We start from the raw sequence: 15,818 nt of genomic DNA on the forward strand, positions 1-15,818 counted from the left end.
GAACATTAGGGGGCAGAAGCTCAGGAGGGTGTCCTCTGCCCATCGCAGCAAGGTCGTGAGGGAAGGCAAAGGATGGTCCTATTCTTGAACCAAGCTTTTCCTAACCTGGGCCATACAGTAAGGGAACTTTCTTCTGCTTTTATCTTTTACTTAACTGTCATGACAAGAGCATTGAGATTTCTATAGCTTAAAGTCTCACCTTTAGCATTGCCATCTCTTTCCACTAGCAACAAAATCCTTAAAGAAGAAGCTTCACAGAATGGGCAAGGTGGGTGGGACAGGGCTGGGCCCTGCCCTGAAGTCGGACAGAAAGGAGGAGGCACAAAGTTTAGACCGAAGCCAAAATGCCCAAAAAGGAAGAAAATGTACCCTGAGGGTAGAATTAGTTTAGAAAGCAGCTCTCCTAAATTTACAGTAAATTGCAGATCATCCCATAGTCTGGGGTTCAATTATTGCTTAAATAATCTTCTTCTAGTTGAGAATTTCCAGGTTGGAGACTGGGGTTGTCTTGGTGGCTTTTAGTGCATGGGTTGCCTTAAGGTAGGGAAGACCCATTCCCTCTTGCCCACCCTCTGACCTCCTCTCACTTAACTCCAGACACAGAGGCTCTCTTTGGGGTCTTTTGAGAAGGACAACTCTTTTTTTTTTTTTTTTCCTTCAGTGCACTGGTATCTCACCTCCACATCTCATGTCACCTTCTCAGAGGGAGGCTCTCCCTGACACCCCAGCTAAATAAATGTAGCTTCCCTTGTGCCTGTCCCAGAAACCTGTACTCATCTTGGAAATCTTCTCATCTACTTAGCACTCATTACTTTCTAATGATCTATTTATTTGTTTATTATTTGTTGAGCCACAAGAGATTATAAGCTTCAGAAGAAAGCGCTTGTTTGTTCCCAGCTGGATCTCCCACCCTCCTTCTGTAGGACTCTGCACAGAGAAAGCACTGATCAATGTGGCATCAATGCACAGATGGACGGAGCTTCCCTTATTTCCAGGTCACCTGGGCTGGACCACACCGCAGATGGCGGATCTGAGGATTTTCACCAATTTTGGCTTCCAGAAACCACTCAGGCAAAGGTTCTTAACCTTTTTAGGGTCACAGATCTCTTTAGGTATTTGATAAAAACGACTCTCCCAAACGAACATAAAAATGCACTCATAACTCTGCTTACAACTTGGGGGTTTGGAGACTCCTAACGCTAACGGCCCAGGTGGAAACTCCAGACTTAAGAAAAACCAAGGGGAGAAGGAGAGAGATTAGAGGCTCCACGCCAGTCTTAGGAGAGACCTCTTAAAACCGGGCCAGTTTAAAATGACCTATGCCCTTGGATTGCAGATATATATATATATATATATATATATATAAAATGCATGAATATGTGTGTATATGTATATATATATGAAAAGAAAGAAATCCGAGGCAAGAAATCGCTTCTGGCCAGCAGAGTTCCAGATCTGCCACACGCTCCCCGCCTTACACGGTTTAGGATGAGACAACCAGTGACACTTCCCGCAAGTGTCTCGGGAGATCTCTTAGCCGGGTCTGATCAACGTTTGTGGGATGAATGAATGACACACTCGCAGAGTCAGGAAAGCAGCCCCCTCGGCGCTCACCGCGCGGGGCTGCTCAGTGCGGATCCCGCGGGCTCTGGTTCCCGGCGCCTGGGCCTAAGAGGCTGGAGGGGGAGGCGCGCGCCCAGGTGTATTCGCACCTAGGGCAGCCCACGTGGCGCGGGGCGGGGCCAGCTGCGGCGGGGCGGGGCGGGGCGGGGCGGGAGGAGGAGGGAGGAGGAGGAGGAGGGAGGAGCGGGAGAAGGGGGCAGGGAGGGAGCTGGTAGGAGCCGGAGGGGAGGGAGGGCAGAGGCGCGGGGAGGAGTCTGCAAACTTTCGCTTCGAGGGCATTGTGGGAAGCAGCCATGGTCTGAGGCGGGCACCTCACCTGTCAGCCGCACCGGCTCCTTCCCTCGCCTCTCGCCCTCGAGTCCACCGCGCTCGTCTCTCGCCCGCGGGGACGGCGGCGGCGGCCCGGCCACCATGGTTAGTGCTGGAGAGCGGGGCGGCGGCGCGGACCAGGGCGGACGTGTGTGTGCGCGCTCCCGGGAGGCACCTGCTGCGCCGAGCCGGGCGCGCGGCCGGGTGGGCGAGCAGCCCCGTCCTGCCCCGCCGGTCCCCCAGCCCCCCGGCCCGCCCGCGCCTGTAGTCCCGGCGCCCGGACGGTGCGGATGCGCCCGGGGCGCTAGGGACGCCAGCTTGGGACTCTCGGGCACTGCCGCTTCATTCATTACACCGTTTGCTGAGCGCTTAGTCTGTGCCAGGCGCGGTGCTAGGCGGTTGGAGATGTCGCGGGGACCAGGTGGAGTCCTTGCTATTGGCGGCTTACCTTCTAGGAGGACGATGTGGAAGGAGGGAGATGAGTAATATACCAGTAAAATGAAGATAACTTCCGAGAGTAAGTGCTCTGAAGTCTCAAGTACAACCGGATGGAGGGATGGAGAGGCGGCAGCTGCAGAGCTGGCAGGCAGTGAAGGCCTCCTTGAGGAGGTGACCTCTGAGCTGTTGGAAGTCCTAGGGGAGCTCTGCAGGTAGTGGGAGCAGAGAGAGCAAAGGCCAGAGAGAAGGAACCCTTGCTTGTAGCGAGAAAGGTAGGCAGGGGCCAGACGAGGCAGGTCCTAATAAACCAAGTTAAGGAGTTTGGATTTTATTTCCACTGAGTGGGGGAGCCTTGGGAGCGGTTTAAGCGTGAGAACTGACTTTATCCCTTCTACACTTTTAAAAGATCTCTTTGGCTGTTGGTGGAGAGCAGCCTGGGATACGTGTGTGAGGAGGTGTGGAAGTGGAGACAGGGAGACCAGTTTGCAGTGCTCCAGGTGAGAGATCCTGGTTGCCTGCACTTGGATGGAAGCAATAGCTTCAGGCACCTCTTGTTCTTGCCTTCTGCTTAGGGTAGTGTTTTGAAAGTGCGGTGGCCTGAACTGCACGAGTTTCACTTTCCCAGCTGAGCTCACTTCCCAATCGGAGGAGGAACAGAAGTGACCTGCACTCTGGGCTTGAGTACCCTCCACAGGCAGGAGGAGGAGGGCCTTGTGGGTTACGAAAGTTGATGGACAAGGAGAGAAGTGGAGTCCGAGCCCCTGGATGGGAAGACCACAGACGCTTTCCAAGGAGAGGTTTGGCTGCACAGACTGGAGGCGCCATTGTTGTGTGTTGAGGGTTCCTTGTAAATATAGCGTGATGAAAAAAGGAGGCTGTAAATAATGGAGCAGCTCTCCTGGCTTGCTCAGGTTTCCCAAGGGAGAAGGTGACATGTGTGCAGCCCGCCACATTTTTTGCCTGATGGAAGGTGGAGTAAGGCCCTGGAGTTTCTGAGTAGCAAAAATCTTCCAACCCGAGAGCTTGTGTAGGGTCCACGCTCTGGACAACACCTGCAGTGGAATTCTATGTTTTCTTGCTGGTGGCAAGTGATGAGTTGATCAGAAATGTGGTTTCCCTGGCTTTTCTACTAGATCTAGCCCAATGGGAAATATTGATATTATTGAGTGCCTGTGATAGGAGGATGCTCAGCGCTTTACCTTCATGATCTCAGTCAGTTCTTGCAACAAACAACCAAATGAGGGTATCATGCTCTTTGTATTTTATCTGCTCTGACCTGTCCCAACAATGTGTCCTTGGACCATGACTTGACCTCTCTATGCCAGTTTGCTCATTTGTAAAATGGAGATAATAACTGTTCCCAACTCATGAGGCAGTGGTTCTCAAAGTGTGGGCTGGGTACACTTAGGAGTCCCCAAGACTTTTTTTTTGGTATGCGGGCCTCTCACTGCTGTGGCCTCTCCTTTTGCGGAGCACAGACTCTGGACACGCAGGCTCAGCGGCCATGGCTCACGGGCCCAGCCGCTCCGCGGCATGTGGGATCCTCCCGGACTGGGGCACGAACCCGTGTCCCCTGCATCGGCAGGCAGACTCTCAACCACTGCGCCACCAGGGAAGCCCCCCAAGACTTTTTAGAGGTCCACAAGGCCAAAACGATTTTCATAACAGCGTAGAGATATTATTTGCCCTTTACACGTTCATTCCTACATGACTGTACATGAAGTTTTCTCAAGGCTAACGTGACCTGCGAGAGTGCAACAGAGTGAATGCAAAAGTGGTAGCAGAGTCCAGCTGTCTTCTATTGAGCCAGACATTAAGGAAATTTGCCAAAAAGTAAAACAGTGCCACTCTTCTCACTAATATTTTTTTTTTTGCTTTGGAAAATATTGTTACTGTTCATCAAAGAGTTGTTTCTGGTAATGTGTAATAGGTTGATTATAATTTTTAAGTGAATCAGCAAGTATCTGAAATGTTTCTCTATTTAAATTTACAATACCATACAGTAAATTCACCTTCCCAAGCTGAACTGTGAAGTTATTTCTTTATCTGAATTTATGTTAGAAACAGCATGAATGCTTCCTTTTCCTAAATAGGGTAATTCCAAGTTTCCCATGTTCATCATAATCTCACTGTATTACAGAGAAGTAGGAACAGTGAGAAGCCGAGAGGGTGAGGGTGGAGATATCTAACTCTGAACCTGGAGATCCTGCTGGGAACCCCTCTCCAGCACCCAGTATATCAGTTTTATTGTCTGACGCTTAAGTAAGTTGTGATTAGTGTGTATTGTTATTTTGGTGGTTTAAATTCCAGCTTGAGTGAGGAAGCCTATTATGGCAGCAGTAGCGAGCGCCGTCCTCCACTGAGACGTGGTCTGGGCTGCTGGCCAGCACTTACTGTGGGGTTGAGGGGTTGGGAAGAGACCCTGTGCGGTGTTCAGTTCTCCCAAGAGGGTTCACCCACAACAGACCTTTCCCACAGGCCTCCCAACAGCACCAGTGAGACTTGTGTTTACCCCTCCCCAGGGTTGTTACTTCTGAGTTCCCATTACTGGTTTCTGTGACAAATACTGTCAGCAGCTTACAATTTTTGTGTGGTATTTTATTGACAACAGCTGGCAGGAAGTGGTCAGCAGATTGTGTATTTGCCCCACTGTTTCCAATGTCTGTCCTTTTGGGTCCCATGAATTATTTTATTACGGATGAAGACATAATGGATAAAGTCACCCCTTCCCCTAACACAAATAAAGAAAGTTCCTGTATGAGTCCCCAAAGATTAGCATTCCTTGACATCTCTATGAATCATTCTTTCAATTTTATTTTCTTGTTACTGTACAGAGATTCTCCGAGTGAGCTGAGATTTCACTGGTGTTCCTTCTTTCCTGGGGCCTGTCCTTGCCTCTCTCTCTCTCTTTTTTTTTAATGTTTTCCACAGCAGCTACACCATTGTATTTAAATTATTTATTTATTTAATATTTATTTATTTATTTATTTGCACCGGGTCTTAGTTGCGGCACGTGGGCTCCTTAGTTGCAGCTCACGGGCTCCTTAGTTGCAGCATGTGGGTTCCTTGGTTGTGGTATGCGAACTCTTAGTTGTGGCGTGCATGTGGGATCTAGTTCCCTGGCCAGGGATTGAACCTGGGCCCTCTGCACCGGGAGCATGGAGTCTTATCCACTGCGCCACCAGGGAAAGTCCCCTTGCCTCTCTTACAGCCTCCCTTTCTCACGTATCTTGTTTTTCTCTGATGGAATTCATTGTTTTCTAGCTCTTTACCCAGAAGAAGCTCCCTTTCCAGATCCTGTGATGTAAAAGAATGTATGCAGAGATCAGAGGCAAACACCCCTGAAATCCTCTCAGGGGTGTACTAAACTGTCTCTCCAGCACTCTGACTAGCAAGAGAAAATGTACTTCTTGCATGGCTGCTAACGTGGGATAAATTAAGAATTTTTACAGTGGTAAGGGGGTACTGCACACTGTTTCATTTAGAAATGAAATGCCACTGACCATTATGAGGAAGCTGGCCTTCAAAAAATCTCCCACGAAGTCCCAAGTCTGAACACTTCCCAACAGGTAGAGCTGGGTTCTGAAATAGCTCTCTAAATAGTTTCTGAAAACTGCCTGGGGAAAAATAATATAACCACTTGTGAGTCCCTCAGTGCGATGGGGCGTAGACCTATATTACACTCAGTCAAGAACATAGGCGTGCAGGATTCCAGTTTTAATGTCCTTGTTGGACCTTCTGTAGCAGGGCTTCTGGGCCGGTAAGAAACGATGGGTGTGTGGCAAGGTTCAGTGGCCACTTAAATGCTAGCCTTCCTTCTACACTGGGTCTATTAAGAGGAGGAACTAAGGCCACAGTACAAACTGTGGTGCTTCTGCCCTTTGTATACTCGCCCTTGTCGAAGGGGGACCTTCAGGGGTAAAAACGACTCATCCAGCTCATTATAGACTAAAAAAAAAAAATTTTTTTTTTTTGCATTAAAACGTCAATGTATTTGGGTCCAAGAGGCAAACCTCCCAGAAACTTTAAAGATAAACACCTAAGATATAGTTCGTTTATGGCTAGTTGCTTAAGGCTGACCCTCCAGGTCTCACAAGTCTACCTGCCTTTTCTGCAGTTCTAATTATTTGGGAAGAGAAATTTGAGACAGTGTTCTAAGGCAGGTGTCCGAAACATTTTTCTGTAAAGGGCCGGACTAAATATTTTAGGCTTTCTGGGCCTTACAGTCTCTGTCACTATTACTCAACCTCTCTGCTGTAGAGTGAAAGCAGCCATGGACAAGATGCAAATGGCTGTGACTGTGTTTTAATAAAACTTTATTTACCAAAACAGGTGGAGGGCCAGAATTGGCCTGGAGGCTGAGTTTGTTCTGTAGACCCATGTTTTCAGGCAACTTCCATTAATTCACTCATGTGTACATTTGACAAATAAATTGGACACCTGCCCTATGACAAGCAGTGTTCCAGGCAGGACTGGCTGTATCATTTGTGGTGCCCAGTGCAAAATGAAAATGTAGGATCCCTCGTTCAGAATTTATTGGGAATTTCAAGCCAATGGCAGCAGAGCGTTAAATCAGGGGTGCTCCCTCTGTGAACCCAGGGCTCTGGTGTCCACAAAAGCCAGCCCTGGATCTAGGCCCCAGAGGTTGTACTGAAGAAGCCAGAAGCTCTCCTGCTCTCCTGGAGCCCACGTTCTTGGCGGGAAGTTCTCTAAACTTTCTTAATATGTATTTTGTATCAAGCATACAGAAGAGGATTATACTATAAAGTAGTGGTTAGTCATCATCTCATTCTTGCTTCATGGAAGTTGTAGATGGTTCCCAGGCAGGTGGCATGGGGACCCAAGCAGTGCCGATCCTGGTGGCTACGTCAGGCCCTGCCACCCCTTCCCTTCTTGTCCTGAGGTCGTGGGCCGTTCGTCCGGCTGGCTTGGACTGTACTTGGTCATTTCCTGAACCAGTTCTGACTGGATGGGGAGTTCTCAGCCGTATCCGCTCCCCGCATTTGCTGTAGGTTAGATCCTTAGGTCAGTGCTTCCGCTGCTCTCATTGCCTCTGTCCACGTCCCAATGGAGCCCTGGGCACGGGATGGCATGGCTTCCCCAGCTCTTCCTGGGTCTGCCCTGATTGTCAGGTGTGGTATAATTTGTCAGCTTAGACAAATTTGTGTAAAATGATGACACAGATAAACCTGCAAATAAACAGAAAACTTGTAGAAGGGTATGCTAGAGACAGTGATTGTTTCTGGGAAGGGCTCTAAGCATCTGGTGTTGTAAAAAGAGTCACTTTTTATTGTGTGTTCTATTAGACATCTCAGGTTTTTTTTGTATTTGAACATAGCACCTTTTAAATTATATGAAAAATGACTTAAAAAATGTTCCCATTTATATTACTTCTCCAGCAAAACTCTGCTTTGTTTTTCCCTATGTTTTGTAACTTCTTAAGCCTGGATGTGTCTGGAATTGGGATGGAAACAGAAGTTTCCTTACAATACGTCCACACACACATGCATGTACACATACATACATGTGCACATACATGTACACACACAGACACTTTCTCTCTTCTATTCTCTTTAACTTGGGCTCTTGGTCAGGCTTCCAGGACTCCTGTTTGTACCTTGCTTTTTTTAAAAAATAAATTTATTTATTTTATTTATTTTTGGCTGCACTGGGTCTTCATTGCTGTGCACGGGCTTTCTCTAGTTGCGGTGAGTGGGGGCTACTCTTCGTTACCGTGCGCGGGCTTCTCATTGCGGTGGCTTCTCGTTGCGGAGCACGGGCTCTAGGCGTGCGGGCTTTAGTAGTTGTAGCACGTGGGCTCAGTAGTTGCGGCTTGCAGGCTCCAGAGCGCAGGCTCAGTAGTTGTGGCGCACGGGCCCAGCCGCTCCGCGGCATGTGGAATCTTCCCGGACCAGGGCTCGAACCCGTGTCCCCTGCATTGGCAGGTGGGCTCTCAACCACTGTGCCACCAGGAAAGCCCTGTACCTTGCTTTTGAATGAGAATCGAGACTAGCTGAGGGGGAAAAAAATGTGATCCATCTTTCTCACTTCAGCGACTCTGAAAACTTTTGGTAAAAAGGTAAAATAATATTGCTAGTCACTTCACAGGACGGAACCATGAAAGCACAGAGGTGCTTGTCAGATGAACTAGAATTGGCCTCACTGTATTCAGTAGACAGCAGAACATTCTAGCAAGATTGAGAAGTTCTGTCCCTGAAAGAGTCAGGGAGGACCAGTCAAGCCCGGTACCAGATTCAGATTGTGACTGAATAGTTCAGCCCCCAGTTTCAGTGTCTGCTGCCCACCTCCAGCTTCTCTTGGCTTCCCTGAAAAAAAAAAATCAGGGCAGCAACTTTTCATTATGCAGGTGAGGCTACAAGAGGCCTGAAAAAGATGACTGTTTCTTTTAAGTGTCAAAACTTCCTCGGGAGGCAGAAGTGCTGTTGGAGGAGACATCTCTGTTGTGTAAATGTTGAGATACACGTTGCCTGTGGAGGTGACATGCCTACAGCGTTTCAGGAAGCCTGCCTGTGCTCATTTCTAAAGGCAGATGTGGGATACAGGTGTGACGTGGTGGTGAGGCAGAGGGCCCTGGGCTCCTGGGTGCAGGCTCTGTGATCTGGGAGGCTCTGCTCTTTGCTCTCGTAACCAGGCCCACTTCCTAAATTTCCCTGAAGATCGAATGAGCCAATCCAGTTCAACCCTTAGCTCGGGGGCTGGCACCTGGCATACATTCCATAAATGTTAGCCAGGACATTTTTAAGGGAGATAGGAAAAAGCTAATGAAAAACTTAAAAATAGTTCTTAAATTTTTTTCTTTTTTTAATGAGAAATTTATTTGAACGGATGAAACAAAGAAGCAAAATATCACAGACTGCAGATATTGGGGAGGTGGGAGAAGATAAGGGTTATTGTAATATCACATTTAAGAAAATGTGATTCTAAAGTCAGAGTGTGTATAGGACGTTTTCCTTTTATTTCTGAAACAACTGCTTGCCTCCAGTTTCTTTGTGAGAAGTCAGGTTCTCAATTCAAAGTGTCCTGTGTATGAGTCCTACCTTTCTAAGTCTGTTTGGCCTCACGATTTGGATACTTTAAGAATTCAGAAAATCTAATCTACGTTGACAATCTTTGTAAAAAATTACGGGGAAAAGAGGAGGCTTGACTATATAACAAGGCAGGTCTGTCTGTCAGATTGAACCTGAATTTTCAAAGAGTGTGATGGATGGGCAATCTCCCACCTCTTAAATTTTGTGCACAACCATTGGCATGGTTGTCAAGGTATAAAGGCCCTAGGGACAGATTTTTAATGAGTGTGGAGTATAGGCTGCAATAGGAAGAAAAAGGAAGGTTCTTAATAAACGTTTAAGTGATCGTTACGATGCAGGGCGCTGAGTTTAGCATAGTAATCATAGCAAGTTGTTCCTGGCCACAAAAAAATTCACATTAAGAAAGATCAAATAAGCATCACTATGAAATATGAATGGGGTCCCAAGTTATTAAGGTTTCATTCGACTTCAAAGGCGAATTGAAAATTGCTTGGAATTTCTGCTCCCTATTTCTAGGACCTTTTCCTCCTCGAATGATTTGAAACAGAACCAAAGGCCAGTCTGCCTCTCAAAAGACTCCAGGAGAAAACCTAATTAGGGACATCTTGACTATAAGACAAAATTAAACCACCAACAGCTATTGTTGATATACCCTAAGTTGATTACCTTGTCCAGATGAAATGATAAATGGAGAAATAGTACATGAATCACTTTTCAGGGTTTTTTTTTTCTTCTTCATTTGTTAATCCTTGTGTTCTTAACCAAGGAGGTTATTAGAAAAGAAAACCCCACAAGTATGAGATCTGTTTCTTGATTACAAGAAACTTGTGTTGTTGGGAAGAAATTTCTCACATGCATAGCAAACCTAGATGAGTATGGGAGTAGATAATTAAGCTGTGAAGTATGTCGTTCAGATTACATAATTGCTGCAGGAATTCCATGCAGGAGGACATGGGAGGGGCTCATGGAAGAGACAGTCGTGGGGCTGAGCCCCAGAAGAGCAGGTGACCCTGCCTCCAGCTTTTCAGAAAAGGGTGTGTGTGTCTGGTATGTATGTGAGTGGGAAGGGGTTAATAAGTAGACAATACGGAAAGGTGGTATTAAGAAAATGTAAGTCCTGAAGGAGGGCCTGCTGAAGGTCTACCATGACAAACTGGTTTCTTTCTTTTTTTTTTTTAAAGATGTACCTTTTTTCTTAATTAGTTTTATTTCATTTATTTATTTATTTATATTTTTGGCTGTGTTGGGTCTTCACTGCTGCACACGGGCTTTCTCTAGTTGCGGCGAGCAGGTGCGGGGGCTACTCTTCGTTGCGGTGCACAGGCTTCTCATTGCGGTGGCTTCTCTTGTTGCAGAGCACGGGCTCTAGGTGCACGGGCTTCAGTAGTTGTGGCATGTGGGCTCAGTAGTGTGGCGCACAGACAGGGGATCAAACCCGTGTCCCCTGTATTGGAAGGTGGATTCTTAAGCACTGCGCCATCAGGGAAGTCCAAACTGGTTTCTTATTGATTCCCCCATCTCTAACTCTGCCCTCCAGTCAACCCCACTAAGAAATTCTTTATCCAGTATTATCAGGAATGACATTTCTCACTGACTTTACAGATAACGAAAAAGGACAAACTTTTTATTTTAGAGTTAAAAAAAATGAATATCTTACTTAAGCATTTGGGGAAATGGGTCAAAAGTAGCTTGAGGCTTGTCCAGAGTCCGGAGGAGCCTCACTTCACTCAGCTGCATAGTTTTGGAGATGGGCTGCCTTCTTAGCAGCCAAGAAACAATGTTACTGAAGTTGCAGGTGTGTTTAGAGATGTGTGCGTGTGTTTTGTCTCTGAGTGGGCTAGTTTCCTTGTGTATCTCTAAGAAACAATTGCTGTTACCTTCCTCCATCACTCTAATGAATGTTTTGAAAAGGAAAGCTTATTTTAATAGCAGCCGAAGACAGACATCACTAGAAAGAGGAGCATGATGCTTGGAAGGATTGCTAGACTGGAAGATAAGGGGATCCGGGTCCTGTACCCAGCTATGCCAGTAACCATGACCTTTATTTACCATGTTACCTAACTTCCCGGGGCCAGTCCTCAGCTGTCACTTGAGGTGAGAGAGAACCTTAAAAATCCTTTCTGGCTCTCACAGTTTGTAATCAGCTACAAGAAAGTCATATGCCTCTCCAAACCCAATGTACCTTATTTTCTGCACGTGTCAGATCCAGAAGCAGGGCAAGCCTGACGCTGAACTGTTGAGCCCTATGTCCTTGTGTTGCTGTTGATCAGGAGCTGGGCTCCTCGTAAGTGCAGCTTGCAGGTGGGGTTGTCACGTACCAGGAAGGCCATACCAACAGAGCTCATGGAACTTTACGTCGAATCGCTGCATTGCTCACGCATCTATTTGTGTGTGTGTTTAGGCACAGGTTTAAGTGCACTTTTGGCTTCAATCAAGTCAGGTATAAAAGAAGCACAGCATTATTATTTTGCTATAGGTACACATTTACTGAATACCCACTGTGTGGTCTGTACCCGGAATTGGAGATTATTAAGAGATATAAAGGAGACAGAAATGAGTATGCTTCTTATCCCACGGGGAGGGAAAACAGAAACAGTACAACTTGCACGTTTCTTTCAAGAATATCGAAAATAGAGATGTAGCTGGGATGGGATAGGGTACATGGGGACGTGTACATTTTATGAGAGATTCTGAAAGGATGTTATAGACTTGGTTGGGTGAGGAGTATATTTTGGGCATGGGAGAGGGATGAGGAATGGGGTGTGAGATGCGCTCTAACAAGGCGTGTTTCAGGGCCTGCAAGCAGATTGGCGTGGCTGCATCTGGGAATCAGTTTGGGAAACATACACACGCAGAAACCTAGTTCCCGAGAAAAGGTGGAGTCGTTGGTGGAGGCTGTTGAATGACAGAGGAGATTTTCTCCCTGTCATTTGTTGGGAGGACAGTTCAGGAAGGTCTGGCTTTTTTGTTTTCTGTTCAGAAAGATTTTAAAGTGAACTTTAAAGTTTTATGTTCATTTTCTTTTATAGTAGGTAAGTTGAACAACCACACCCATATCTCAGAAAAACTTGAATCTATCTTGCATAATTTTTTCTTTTTTATTTCCTCTTTATTGAGACGAACCTCCTGATCATGAGCTTGGGTGTTGGGGCAATGCCAAATTGCTATAAAAAAAGTTTTTTTTGAGATATAACTGACATATAACATTATATTAGTTTCAGGTGTAACTAATATAACGATTCAGTATATGTATATATTGTGAAATGATCACTGCAATAAGTCCAGTTAACACCCATAGTCATTTTTTTAAGGAAATTCAGGCCAAATATATTTATTTATTGAGCAGCTATATGTCATTGCTTGTTAAAATTCAAACCATTAAACTTATTGAAGAATAAAATATTTTAAAACATAATGGACCAATGTGAAAACTTCAACTCTTGCTCCTGTGTAAAGCATTTGGTAAAAGACTTATCCTGTGTCAATTGTAAGACAAATAACTTTTGGTCTGAGAAAAAACCTTTTTAAAGTGACTTGCTTTGTAATAATGGGCTTGTCTGATTAACTGATGTTGATCCATATTTATTACTAAAATCAATATCAAAAATGCCTTTTAGGGCTTCCCTGGTGGCGCAGTGGTTGAGAGTCCGCCTGCCGATGCAGGGGATGCGGGTTCGTGCCCCGGTCCGGGAAGATCCCACATGCCGCGGAGCGGCTGGGCCCGTGAGCCATGGCCGCTGGGCCTGCGCGTCCGGAGCCTGTGCTCCGCAACGGGAGAGACCACAGCAGTGAGAGGCCTGCGTACTGAAAAAAAAAAAAAAAAAAAAAAAGCCTTTTAAATCATGATAGGATGTAGTTTTTGGAGCAGCTGCTTAGCAAACATTATGCCAATAAAATTTGCGTTAGCGCCATCTCTGCTGCACGTAAGTCAGTTTTGGGATCAAAACATTGATACTTTAAAGACCCCACTAAATCTTTCTAAAAAGAATTATGTCAAGACTTTTAAACAAAGTCAGCTTTTAAATCTCATTTTTCTGAGCTCCTTTTTATAACCAGTGAGGACAATTGTGTTTTATCAGTAACAGCTCAAGAACAGAATATTTAAGATAACTAACTGCAATAATCATTATGTTTTTAGCAAATATTTACAACATGAATGCTTCCATAATACACTTCCAATTTAGAATTATATTCTGTACTACAGTCTTAGACACGGAAGCTAAAAATTTTGGACCTTGAAAAAGTGACCAAAAAAAAAAAAAAAAGGCACAAATCCTTTTTTAATTAACTGTGAAATAATCACAACCAGAATAGAACTTTTCTTTTCAAAGCTTCTTTTTTCTTCCCAGTTTTATTGAGATAGAATAGACCAAAGCATCTTGGAGTGGTATTTTTTTGGTAATATCCTTGAAAGATTTATAAACATCAGTTTTACTGCCAACTGCCATATTTATTTATGGGTGCTGATGACTTTACAGTTTATATTGTAGTTATACATTGCTAAAATTAGGTTAGATTTCTGAATTTTAAATAAGCATTTAAGATGTTAGGCAAGGGAAAGAACTGAGAAAAATAGAGTGTGCTTTTCTTTCATTGCCTGTTTTTTCTCTGCTGGATGACGTAAAGAATGATTATTTCCCACAAAAGTGACGCCAAAATATCTGTCACATCCTCCCCTTAAAAAAGTCATACTATTTGTCAGGTCTAATGAAAAAGAAACAAGTTTTCAGACTTGAAGATGTCAACCATCTTCAGCCTGCGCATGGCTGATTGCCATGAACCCAAGATGGGCCAGGCCAGTGCTGGGTGTTGTCTGGTGTTCCCTGAGCTGTGTAGGGAGCCGGAGACTGCCAGGTAGAGAACGGGTGCACTCTAGCCGGTGCGCGTTTATTTACTGCCCAGCCTTAGTCTCATCACGCTATAAGAATAGAGAGCCCAGAAAGGGGTTATATAATGAGATTTGAGCAGAAGGCCAGACTCACTATCATGTAACTGCCCTGAAATTACTTTGTTGGCAATTAAAATATATTTAAACTATTTCTCCATGACTGAAGCTTAAATCTGTGACTATTTTTTTAATATCCTTTATCTTTTTTTTTTTACATCTTTATTGGAGTATAATTGCTTTACAATGGTGTGTTAGTTTCTGCTTTATAACGAAGTGAATCAGTTATACATATGTTCCCATATCTCTTAAATAATGTCCTCTTCAAAGCAGCTGGTGATTCTTAAAGTTTTCTGGGATAAGAATCCTTTTGGAAATCTGCTAAAATTTCTGCACTTTGTCCTTAGAGCAATGCTTATAAATCCAAAATATACTTTTAGGAAGTCGACCAACAAGTCTACCTTTCTCTTCCAGATTATCCTTAGACCTTGGGCATTTCTTGTAAAGCTACAGAACGCTACCTGAATTCAACACTTAGCCCTGCCATCTCTAGCTTGATGACTCCGGGAATGTCTTTTAAGTGTCAGAAACTTAATTTATTATTATTATTATTGTCTTTCATGTTGGTACATTGCCTCAATATGTGGCTTAAACAATATAATGCATATAAACATACCAACATTGTGCCTGCCATGCAGCGGGCCATTTCTACTGATTAATATAATTGTCGTGTGGAACACTGCGTTCATTTTAGTTGGTCAGCAGATTTGCATCTTCCTGGAGGAAAGGCCCCCTGAGCAGTTAGATGATGACCAGAAGAGTTTTGGGGGGCTTAGGACCCGAGTAGTGAGAGTTGGTGGGCCGGTGACAATGTCTCTAGTGTCATATAACTTATAGCTGTTGCATCTGTCTCCACTTGAGGTAAAGAAGTCAACCGCAGATAATCACAGAGGCCAGACGAGGGCACCTTTGCCCCTGGAGATGTGTTCACAGATTCTTCCAAACTGTCTTCTTTTTCAAGGACTCTAAGCAGACCACTGCTGTCCTTTCTTCAGACAGGCTCCTGTGGAGCAGATCCTGGAGCCACCTTCTGGTTGTCATTCCAGCCATGTCATCCTCTGACCACACCGTGGTTGTGTTGATTGGAACATGTCTTCTGCAGAGGGCTAATCACGCTGCCTATGGACTATTTTATTTTAATTGCCAAGTTCTGGGGATTGCATGCAGTCATTTGTCAACAGTCTGCAGTATTGTTGAGCCTAGTGTTATGCAACACAGACTCAAAAGACTCATGTAGTGGAAAGCAGTCCCGTCTACACTGTGCACATATGAACAGCGTAGTTTTTTTTTTTTTTTTTTTTTTGTGGTACGCGGGCCTCTCACTGTTGTGGCCTCTCCCGTTGTGGAGCACAGGCTCCGGATGCGCAGGCCCAGCGGTCATGGCTCACGGGCCCAGCCGCTACGTGGCACGTGGGATCCTCCCGGACCGGGGCACGAACCCGTGTCCCCTGCAT

General features: G+C 45.3%; 1 protein-coding gene across 1 annotated transcript in view; it reads left to right on the forward strand.

Moving 5' to 3' along the window:
• The first annotated feature begins 2,018 nt into the window (after positions 1-2,018).
• The window catches only part of AP1S3 (adaptor related protein complex 1 subunit sigma 3), a 55,215-nt gene continuing 41,415 nt past the window's right edge, over positions 2,019-15,818 (forward strand). The window contains exon 1 of the mRNA XM_070045845.1: positions 2,019-2,037. Coding sequence (XP_069901946.1) covers positions 2,035-2,037 — 3 coding nt within the window. The 5' untranslated portion in view covers positions 2,019-2,034. The remainder of the gene's footprint in view (positions 2,038-15,818) is intronic.

This window comes from Globicephala melas, chromosome 7 (genome assembly GCF_963455315.2).
Source record: "Globicephala melas chromosome 7, mGloMel1.2, whole genome shotgun sequence".
Classification (NCBI taxonomy): domain Eukaryota; kingdom Metazoa; phylum Chordata; class Mammalia; order Artiodactyla; family Delphinidae; genus Globicephala; species Globicephala melas.